The following is an 11679-nucleotide window of genomic DNA, read 5'->3' on the forward strand; positions in this document are numbered from 1 at the left end:
ATATTTTGCTCTGTGATCGCCCTTGTATAGTGACTTCCTGGCCAGACTTTCTTTTGACTAGTGGGTGTGGTACAGTTGTCTGCTACCAGATTATATTTACATTGACAGATTGGACTCTCCATGATGATAGCTCCGGGATGAGAGCTTTTGCATGGACTCTGCGATCATCTTGCCGTTATCATTTTGTCTTCCTCATCATGTTGTTCATTGCGCTCCTCGTATTTGATTAGTTGTTGTCGAATATTTGATAGCCTTTTAGGGTTCGTTTTGCTTTTGTATTTCCTTCCCTAGGTTGCTTTGTATTTATGTTTCTACTACTTTAGCCTTTTTGGGGAGGTTTGGTCTTATCCCCCTCCTCTTTTAGGTTTTCTTTATTCTGTTACTGTTTATTTTTTGTGGATATATACAGGTAGGGGTCCGCCTAACCCCCCCGCTTCCGACGGTGTTTTCCGGTAAAAAAAAAAAACCCTGAACCCTAAACCCTAAACCAGTCCCCAGTTGGAAAAATGCTCTCAACCCAAAAAACCCCAAAAAAATGCCTAACCTTGCTGTCATTGTCGCCGCCGGTTTCCGGCCGGTTCACCAACCCACCGGAGTCGCCTCATCAAATCGAGCAACATATCCAAAAATCAAGTCCATCAGATAACGTTTGCCCGTCGAAATCATCTCTAGAAAATCCACAATTTACGGCCATTGTGTCGTCGTTGCGATCCACCGATCCGATTGACGCCGATCATACACCATCTAAATCGTCTCTTCAATTCGATCGCTGTGTCAAAAATTCAGGCCAATCGGAGACCATTTGCTCAACCGATTTCAACTCCAAATTTGCGCCGGTACTGTTCACCGCGAAGCCATCTTCGGTTTTGTCTCCTGCCGACGATTCTGGCCACCTCCATTCAATCAAGACCCCGATCTGGAATCCCCATCTCCAGACGAAGCTAACCCATCAAGGCTCGTTGCCATCGGTGTTCAATTCCGGCTTGAATTTCAGATCTACAATTTCAGCTTATGAAACCATAGGTGCGACGCCTTCGTTTTCAAATTCCTCCGTATTGGCTTCTTCGTTTTTCAATTCCTCGGTACCGTTTAGTACTCAGTCCATGGGTAGTCTCCCTGTAACTTCAATTTCAGAAAATATGACCCCGATCAAAAACGCCCAATTTGTGGTTGTTTCTCGATTTCTTCCTTCGATTTCCGAGGTAAGGACCCCTCCGACGTCCGGTTCCTGTGCAATTGACACCGGTTCTGTGCTGCACATGTCGTCGCCGTCCCTTGGTGGTTCTCCGGCCGTAGACTCGTTGGTCAACGGCGAGTCAACTCTCCCTGTCGACCGAGTCAACTCGGCAGTCAAGGTTTCAGATTCAGCGGTCAAACTCGGTCCTCGTGCTGCTGTTCGGGCTTCGGTTTCGTTCCGTGACGCTTTGGCTCCCCCGTCTCCTCGCTCTGTGCTGAAAAGTTTTGAGGATGTGCGTAATTCGATGGAAGAGGTACCCGAGCCGTCTTTTCTGGATGGTAAGCCGGGTATTCGATTCCCGGTTGAGGTAATCTCCTCTTTGATCGAACCTTTTAAATACGCTTTAGTTGGTAAAATTTCAGGGAATAGGTCCTTAGTCCCGAATTCCTCGATTTCTTCGGCTTTCGCCAAAATGGGACTAGTGCGATCTTTTGACTTGAAATTCTTGCCAAGAGGCTTTCTGGTCATTTCCCTTACCTGTGAAGAAGATTATGCTCGTATTTGGTCGAGGGGGAACATCTTTGTGGGACCACTTGGGATTCGGTTTTCTAAGTGGACCCCTGAATTTAATCTGCATGAGGAATCCCCCATTGCGCCAGTCTGGATCCGTTTTCCGGGTTTACCCCTGCATCTGTTCGATAAGCGTACTCTTTTTGCTCTTGCGAGTCTTGTGGGTAAGCCGGTTAAAATGGACGACTACACAGCTGATGTCTCTCGGGCTTCATTCGCCAGAGTATGTGTTGAAGTCAATGTTTTAGAGCCACCCATTAAGCAGGTTTGGGTTGGCTGGGGTGTTCACACACAGGTCATTGACGTCATCTACGGAAAAATCCCCGCATATTGCATTGATTGCAAAATGTTGGGACAATCAGATGCTGTGTGTTATTCTCATGGGAAGAATCCTAGACCTAAGCATGGTCCTCAAAAGTCTCAAGAGCCTGTTCCTCCCCAAGCACAGTCACCCCAGGAGGGTGCTGTTCCTGTCTTTAATCCCGGACCACAGCCTCAGCTTCAGGACAATGGCGGTGGTCCCATACGTAGATGGAGGAGGCGGCCTGTGCGTAGGGGTCCTCCTACTGGAGCTCCCCATACAGGTCCTGCTGCTCCGCAGCAAGCTATCTCCTCAAATGCCTTTGATGTTTTGTCACCCTGGCATGATGAGGCTCAGCGTTGCGACGCTAGCGAATTGGTTGGTTCTAATCCTGGTCATGGATCCCACTTGGAGGTTGTGGGTAATGAGGTACTTGGAGATGCTCCTCTGTACCAGGTTACTGTTGTTGGTGTTGACCCGGTTCCTTTGGGCCCGCCCATTAATGCCGCCTTACCTTCGGGTACGGATGGTGTTCCTGTCCAGTCTTTAGTTCATGTGGAAGAGGGGGGTATTGGCACTTTTGGAGATAGTGTGGGTGTTCTGGGTTCTCTATCTGATGGTTTCGGTATGGTGGTTGTTCCACCTGTACAGTGCATGGAGAATCACAGCTGCCATTCGATCCCTTCTCTTCCTTCTTCCCCAGATGTTTCTTCTCGGCTCGAGGAACTAGTTGCTCAACAGGGATCTCCTGTTTGTGAGCGGATTGTAGAGCAGATGACTGCCGATGACCTTGACACGGGGTTTGATCGGCATTCTGATTCTGGTGTTCAGGACACTGATATGTCAAACATGAATAAAAGGAAAAACGACGAGCTGAGGGATTCGTTTAAGCGGAGACCGGGTGCTTCTGCCCACCGTTCTCCATGAATTCCCTCATTTGGAATGTTAGGGGACATCGGAGTTCGGAGTCCCAACAGCGGCTTCATGCTCTTGTGAAGGCGCATCAGATTAAGATCTTGGCTATTTTGGAGCCGATGGTTCAGCTGGACCGAAGATTCATGACTCGCCGTTTCGGCTTTTCTAAAGTCATTTCGAATCTTTCTGGTCATATTTGGGTTTTTCTTTCTGCTGATGTGATGGCTGAATGTGTCTCTGATCATGCTCAGTTTCTTCACATCAAGGTGTCTGCTCCTTTTCTACCCACAACTGTGTTTTGTTCTTTTGTTTATGCTAGCTGTGATTACATTGAGCGTTGGGATCTGTGGCATTTCTTGCTTCTTGTTAGGCCTGTTCAAGGTCCTTGGCTTGTTGGTGGGGATTTTAATGTCGTTCGGGATGCTTCTGAGTGTTTGGGCACACATGGTGGTAGGTTGCTACCCATGGATGAGTTCAACACTTTTATTCTGGATTCTGGTCTTGTAGATGCTGGTTTTGAGGGGTCTTCGTTCACTTGGACGAATAGGACCATTTGGAAGCGGTTGGACAGGGTTTTGGTTTCCGTTGATTGGGGTGATCATTTCAGCTCCATTCGAGTTGAACATCTTGCCCGTTCTGTTTCTGACCACTGTCCGCTTTTGGTTACCGCTCCAGTTTTTGCCCGTGGGCCGAGTTCGTTTCGCTTTCAGCGTAAGTGGCTTCGGCATCATGGTTTTTTGCAGACTGTGAGGCTTAATTGGAATTTGCCTTGTAATCTCAGTGGCTTGCATCGTCTTTTTGCTAAAATGAAGCGCCTCAAGGATCACCTCAAGTGGTGGAATCGGGATGTTTTTGGGAACATTTTCGATAAAATCACTGAGGCGGAGAGGGTTGTTCGATCTGCTGAGGCTGTTTGTGAGGCCGATCCCTCTGATTTGAATTGGACTTCCCTGTCTGATCGCAATGAGGATCTGGCTCGTGTTACCGCTATGGAAGTGGATTTTTGGAGACAGAAAGCTGCTTGCCATTGGTTAGAGGATGGTGAGCGGAATACAAAACTCTTTCACAACATGGTTAAGAAGAAGCGGGTGACGAATAAGATTTTCCGCATATGGCATGATGGGTTCTGCCTGACGTCTCCTGAGTTGATTCAGCAGTCGGGAGCCTCGTTTTTCCAGAATTTGCTTACTAGGGAACCCTCTGCGCTTGACTGTCCTGATTTTTCGAGGTTCCCCTTCATTATTTCTGCTGTGGAGAATGATGGTATTGTTGCGACCCCTTCTTTGGAGGAGGTCCGCGCGACCGTCTTCTCCATTCATCCTGATAGTGTTGCTGGGCCTGATGGATTCTCCTCCGCGTTCCTTCAAAATTGCTGGGAGATTGTTCATCAGGATGTTTATGATGCTGTCCTGGACTTCTTCCGGGGTTCTCCTCTCCCCACGGGTTTTACCGCCACTACGATTACTCTGATTCCCAAAGTCGAGGTTGCACATGCTTGGTCGGATTTCCGTCCGATCAGTCTGTGTAATGTCTCGAACAAGATCATATCTAAGCTGTTGTATTCTCGGCTGAGGGTTGTGGTGGAGAGACTTATTTCTTTGAATCAGAGTGGTTTTGTTCTGGGTAGGCTGATTTCTGATAATATTCTCCTTGCCCAGGAGCTCACTCACAGTCTCACTCTCCCCACTCATGGCGGTAATGTTATTCTGAAGTTTGATATGGCCAAGGCCTATGATAGGGTCCAGTGGCCTTTTCTCTTTGAGGTTTTGCGGCACTTTGGCTTCTCGGAGTGGGTTGTGGAGATGGTCTCGGCTTGCATATCTCACTGCCATTTCTCCGTGAACATTAATGGCTCTCTCTCGGGGTTTTTTGGTTCCACTAGAGGCCTCAGACAGGGCGATCCCTTGTCCCCCCTGCTCTTCATATTGGGGGCGGAGTATCTCTCGAGAGGCCTTGAACGTCTTTACCTGCAGCATCCTGCGCTCAGGTATCGCTCCGGATGTGATATTTTAATTTCCCACCTGGCTTATGCTGATGATGTCATTATTTTCGCCAATGGTGGGTCCCGTGGTTTGAAACTTCTTATGGACTTTTTGCATCATTATAAGAATTGCTCGAGGCAGCTGGTGAATGCTGTTAAAAGTTCTGTGATCTTGCCTCCGAGGTGCTCTGCGCACCTCCGCTCCCAGATTTTGCGCATCACAAGGTTTGCGGAGGGTCACTTGCCCCTCAAGTACCTAGGAGTCCCCTTGTTTAGGGGTAATCGGGTCTGTTCTCTTTTTGAGCCCCTCTTACAGGCTGTTCGTATGAAGTTGGAGGGTTGGGAGATCCGGACGCTATCTCCGGGTAGCCGCATGACCCTTATCCGTAGTGTCCTCCTCTCCATGCCGATTTATCTATTTCAGGTGGTCCAACCATCGCTTGCTGTCATGGAGAAGCTGGAGCTGATCTTTAATGCCTTTCTCTGGGGGTCGAGGCCCTTGGAGAAGAAATGGCATTGGGCCAGGTGGTCTCGGGCTTGCCTTCCAGTGTTGGAGGGTGGTCTTGGCTTCCGCAAATTGAAAGATTTGGTGGATAGCCTTTCTATTAAGTTGTGGTTCAGATTTCGGCAGGGCTCCTATCTCTGGGCGAGATTCCTTTTACGGAAATATTTCTAGTTGGATGCTCCTGCTTGTGTTCCTCTTCTGTGTCATATATCCCCCACATGGCGTCGTCTCCTACGGATCCGCCCTCGTGCGGAGAGTTGTTTTCGCTGGCGCGTCGGTCTTGGAGATGTTTCATTTTGGGATGACATTTTGTTTGGGGACACCCCTCTGTCCAGCCAGTGTGAGGTCCGTGGGGGCCGTGATGTTAGGGTTTCTCACTTTTTGTCTGAGGAGGCTTGGGATTTTGATCTTCTCTGTGCTGTGGTGGCCCCCTCCGTTGCTGAGGCGATTACTCTAACCCCGATCGCCTTTGGTGAGCCTGATATGGCTATTTGGATTCATAGTTCTTATGGTGCTTTCTCGCTTCGATCTGCTTGGGAGCTTGTCCGATTGAGAGACCCAGTTTCTGATATTTTGACTCCTTGCTCGGGCCGTTGGTTACGACCTACTATGTCTTTCTTCCTTTGGAGGCTTCGGCATCAGTGGCTCCCGGTGGATGATGTGCTCCAGCGTCGTGGCTTTCATTTGGCTTCTAGATGTCAGTGTTGTGATATGTCGGAGACTTTCATACACATATTTATTGATGGCCCGATTGCTCGTACTGTTTGGCATTTCTTTGGGGCGATCTTTCGTGTACAAATACCCTGCACTGGGGATCTCAGATTATTTCTCAGTGTGTGGAAGAGAAATCTTCATTGGGCACCTGGGGGCCACGTCAAGGAGTTTCTGCCATTCATTGTTTTGTGGTTTCTCTGGACGGCCCGTAATGATGCGAAGCACCGTCAATTACATATTTCAGGCGAGACTGTGAAGTCTCAAATTTTGTCCTACCTGCGTCTCGCTCAGGCTGCTTTCATTGTTAAGCCCAAGCATTGGCTTGGTGTCTCTGAGGCGGGGAGATCGCTGGGTTTTTTTGTTGGCTTTCAGCGCTCCAATAGGATAGCGATTATTCGGTGGCTCTGTTCACCTCCGGGGTGCTTTAAGCTGAATGTTGATGGGAGTTCGAGGGGCAATCCTTGGGAGTCCTCTGTTGGTGGTGTTGTTCGCGATTCTGCTGGCCAGGTGGTGCTCTCCTTCAGCGAGTTTATCGGAGTTGGGACCAATGTTCGGGCGGAGCTTTGGGCGGTTTGGAGGGGCCTTCTAATCTATTCCGATCTCGGTCTTTTTCCCCTTTGGGTTGAGACCGATTCTCAGATTTCTCTTCAGATCCTTCGATCGCGTCGGTGCCATTGGGATCTTCATCATACAGTCACTCGGATTCTGGTTCTTTTGAGAGAGCGGGCTGCTCATTTATCTCATATTTTCCGGGAGGGAAATTCGGTGGCGGATGCGTTGGCGGCAAGGGCTCATACCCTTCGGGTTTATACCTTAGAGTTAGGTCCTTCCCTACCCAGCCATATATTCATCCTGACCCGCTCGGATATCTCCGGGCTTCCCTACCTCAGATATAGATGTTCTTAGCTATTTGCAGCCCCTTCTTTTATTTGGATCCATTTCTTTTTATATCTATATATATATGTATTTTTTTCCCTTTGCAGGTACTGTATCCTTGGGGGATCGCTTTTTCTCCCGTTTTGCTAGTTGAGTGCGAGTGGGTTCAGACACTTGCATCCTCAGTGTTTTGCTGCTTTGGACCTGGGTGGGTTCCCGCACCTTCTTTGTTGGTGCTTCTCTTTGTATCACCCCTGTTCTCTGGCGGGCGCTCTCTACAGGCTTCTCCTTGTCCGCCGACTTTTCCTTTTGACTTGCCGAGTGTTGTGGTGGCTCAGGATGATCTTTATCTTTGGTGTCTTTGGCCCGGGGCTCCATTCATGTCGGGACTACTCTATGATATATTTTGATGCGTGCATTGGTGGCTCTGGATGTTCTCTCATGGTTGTCTCTTTTTTCCAAGTCACCGTCATGTGATTCATGATTTCACTTATGATATTATGAGCTCAGGCCGTTATCACTCTCTTCTTGGGTCTTGGAGCTTCTCTGGTTTGAGCTGGATTGCGGTCTTATTTTGGTGCTTCGACTGGTTCTGTCTAGTGATTTTCCAGCTGATTATTATTTTGATTGCGGGATCATGTACTGCTGATCGATCTCGGATTAGGATGCTCTGTTCAGTTTGGCCTTACATTGACAGACGGCTCAGAGATGGGTACCATCGGTGGTCTTTTGCACCTATTTCTGAGCTGGATCATTACTGTTTACAGAGGTTTCGATTTGTTTTCATGTTTCTAGCGCTGTTCTTAGGTGTTCTTTTGTTTTATGCGTTTCCCTTAGGGATTAGCTTGTGGCTCGTGTATTTGCCACCCTAGGTCTTTGTTTTTATGTTTTGTCTTACTAGCCTTTAGAGAGGTTTGGTTTCATCACCCTCTCTTAAGGTGTTCTCTTGTATTGCTATTTTGATGATATATACAGGTAGGGGTCTGCCTAACCCCCCGCTTTCGGCGGTGCTTTCTATTAAAAAAAAAAACCCCCAAACCCCAGACCCCAAACCCTAAAAAAAACCCTAAACCCTAAACCGAAAAACCAACCGGAAAAATTCTCTAAAAAAAAAATAAAAATTCCCAAAATCACCCCCATTTTGACACTATTCACGTCCAAACCCCGCCATGCCGCCGCCGCCGGATCCCGTCCGGAATAATATACCATTAGAACCGCCTCCTCACGCTGATAAACATACTCAAATTTCAGGTCAATCGGAGATCGTTTGCCCCGTCAAATCGCCGATCGAAAACACTGTTTTTTCGACCGTTTCTTCGACGTCGCCGGTTTCTCCTTTTTCCGGCGATGACTGCCCACCTCTTGGTTCGCTTACTCCTCCCCTCTCTTTTTCGACCCTTGCCGTGACGTCTTGTGCTACCATTTCGCCGGAAATCTCGAAATACCAGTCGCCTCCACTGTTCATCGTCTCCTCCACTGGTCTTTGCCCGATTCCGGCCATCTCCGGTAATCTCGTTTCAAATGGAACCCCGATCTGGAATCCTCATGGCCAGACGATGATAATGCCTTAGGTTGGAGCCCCAACGCCGTTCACTAGCGGCGGGAATTTTAGATCTACGTTTGAAGGTCACTATTCACCATCTGCGATTTCTTCGTCGTCCAATTACTCCAGCGATATGGCTCCGTTCTTCAATTCCTCTTCAGCGTACACTCCTCATGTCATGGGTAATGTATTCCTTCCGTCAATTTCATCAAACTCGCCGGAAATTGGAAACGCCCAAATTCCGATTTCCTCCCCTTTTTCGGCTACTGTTTTCCCCGATTTCAGCCCTCCCCCGCCCGGTTCTGCTAGTTCCGACACCGGTTTCTTGTTCACCGCATCGTCGCCGGCCATTGGTGGTGCTCCGATGGGTAAGGTCCGAGTCAACTCGGTTGAGTCTCCTAGTCGAGTGCAGTGGGTCAACTCGGCAGTCAAACCTGGTGCTTCTGCGGTCAATGTAAGTTCAAAAATTGCTGTTTCACCTCATGTTTCTTTTAAGGATGTTTTGGCTCCCCCGTCTCCTCGTACGGTGAAGAATAGATTTGACGATGTTCTCAACTCGATGGAGGAGATACTCGAGCCTTCTTTTTTGGATGGGAAACCGGGTATTCTATTATGGGATAATGTAATTTCATCCCTTGTTGAGCCATTTAAATTTGCATTGGTGGGTAAAATTTTTGGGAATCGGTCTGTGGTCCCCAATTCGATGATATCTGTTGCCTTTGGCAAAGTGGGTTTGGTCAGACCGTTCAATTTGAAATTTTTACCCCGGGGTTTCATGGTCATTACTCTCTCTTGTGAAGAGGATTACGCCGCCGGTCACCGTTGCTCCTCCTGGTGCCGGCGACCATCCATTAGACTCGCCTCAACCTCCCCGTCATTTTCCCACACCTGCGCGATCTGATAACCCCGCCATTCCGTCGCATTTTCCGATTGAAGCCTCGGCAGTACTGTTCACTGCGCAGGCGAGTGGTTATTCGCCGATTCCTGCTGATTCCGACCACCTATGTCAAAAAGGGCCCCCGATCTGGAATGCCCACTCTGAGACGAAGCTATTGCCACCGGAATCAGGCTCAATGGTGTTCTTCTCCGGCGGCAATTTCAGATCTACGTTTTTTCGTACAGACGCGCCGTTCACGTCCTTTTCTTCTTCTAATTCCGGCTCCGTTCCGGCGAGTTTCTTCAATTCCTCTTCACCGAATTATCGTCTAGTCATGGGTTGGATTTTGCCACCTTCAATTTCTGGTTTCCGGCCTCCGATCGGAAATCCCCAATTTCTAGGGCAAAATCGAATTTCTTCTCATTCTTTGATGCAATCGGCCCCTCTGCTGCCCGGTTCTAGTGGATTGAAGACCGGTTCTGTGTTCTCCTCACCGTCATCGATCTTGGGTAAGTCTCTGGTGGTCAACTCGACGGTCAACTTGGCCGGGTCAACTCAACGAGTTGATCGAGTTCAATCGACAGTTAACAACATTGTTTCAGCTTCTAAATCTGATCCTCGGGCAACTAAGACGTTTCCGGTGTCATTTAGAGATGCTCTGGCTCCTACTTCGCCCCGCTCGGGGAAGAATGGTTTTGGAGATGTCGTGAATGATGTGGACGAAATGCCCCTGCCGACTCTCAAGAATGGGAAACCGGGTATTTTCTTCCCGGATGAGGTAATGTCTTCTCTGACCAAGCCTTTTAAGTTTTCTTTGGTTGGGAAGATTTCTGCTAATAGATCCTTAGTCCCAAACTCAGGGATTTCTGCGGCCTTTGCTCGTTTGGGATTGAAGCGATCTTTTGATTTGAGGTTTTTGCCTCGGGGTTTTCTGATCCTTTCACTTCATTGTGAGGAGGATTATGCGTTTTTTTGGACGCGTGGGCAGATGATGGTGGGACCTCTCGGGATTCGTTTCTCCAAATGGACCACAGAATTCAATCTTCATGAAGAATCTCCCATCGCCCCTATTTGGGTGCGTCTCCCGGGTTTGCCCATTCACCTGTTTAACAAGAAAAGTCTTTTTGCCCTCGCCAAGATTTTGGGCAACCCGGTGAAAATTGATGATTTTACTGCTGATTCCTCACGGAGCGCTTTTGCTCGAGTCTGTGTGGAGTTGAATGTGTTGCAACCACCCGTTAAGCAAATTTGGGTGGGATGGGGTGATCATACCCAGGAGATTGAGGTTTTTTATGAGAAAATCCCTGGATATTGCTTGGATTGCAAGATGTTGGGTCATTCGACCAACCTTTGCTATTCCGATGGGAAAAATCCAAAACCTGCTCGATCCAAGCCTGCTGAACGAGACCCTCCTCAGTCGGAGGCCCCTCTTGCTCCGGCACCTCCTGAGGGTGCTGCCCCTGTCATTGTCCCGGGACCACAGCCCCAGCTTCATGTCATTGGCCATGGTCCCCGACGTAGACAGAGACGGAGGCTTGTTTGTCAGGCTCTCTACAGGGATGGTCCTCTTGCTTCGAACTCTTTTGGAGTTCTTTCCCAGTTGCAGGAGACAGAGGTTGGCTCTGAGGAGCTTGGATTAGGTGTTCCTGATCCCTCTGTCGGTTTGAGTTATCATCAGGAGGCCCCTATTTATGACCGCCCTGAGGTCACGGTGGCTGTGGACGAGGAGAGTAGTCATGATGTGGATTGCGTGGATGACCTTGGATCTCCACGCCCGGATGTGGTGACTGTGTTTGTCACCCCGGAGGTTTGTATTGAAAATCATAGCAGTCACTCGGTCCCGTCCTTTCTTGCATCCCCTGCTGATGCCACTTCTATGCTGGACGAGTTGATTGCTCGACAGGGACTCCCCATTCTTGAGATGATTCCCAATCACATGTCGGCTGAAGATCCTGATCAGGATTTTGATCCAAATTCTGTGTCTGGAGTTAGCTGTGGGTCTGAGTGTAGTATTCTGGACACTGAGATGTCCAATCCCAGGAAAGGAACTCAGGATGATGGTCGGCGATCGCGTAAAAAGCGATAGGATCCTTCTTCCACCCGTTCCCCATGAATTGCTTAATCTGGAATATCCGGGGATTTCGGGGTTCCGAGTCCCAGCAGAGGCTGCATGCCTTTGTGAAGGAGAAACAGATTAAGGTTTTGGCTGTTTTGGAACCC

The 11679-nt window shown here is 48.8% G+C and overlaps 1 protein-coding gene across 1 annotated transcript; it reads left to right on the forward strand.

Moving 5' to 3' along the window:
* The first annotated feature begins 2971 nt into the window (after nt 1-2971).
* LOC142504980 (uncharacterized) lies at nt 2972-7688 on the forward strand. The gene is made up of 6 exons (XM_075617812.1): nt 2972-3486; nt 3571-3625; nt 3707-5533; nt 5621-6967; nt 7147-7394; nt 7550-7688. Exons 1-6 carry the CDS (start codon nt 2972-2974, stop codon nt 7686-7688), a joined length of 4131 nt encoding a protein of 1376 aa, XP_075473927.1.
* Nucleotides 7689-11679: the final 3991 nt, after the last annotated feature.

This window comes from Primulina tabacum, chromosome 10 (genome assembly GCF_025594145.1).
Source record: "Primulina tabacum isolate GXHZ01 chromosome 10, ASM2559414v2, whole genome shotgun sequence".
Classification (NCBI taxonomy): domain Eukaryota; kingdom Viridiplantae; phylum Streptophyta; class Magnoliopsida; order Lamiales; family Gesneriaceae; genus Primulina; species Primulina tabacum.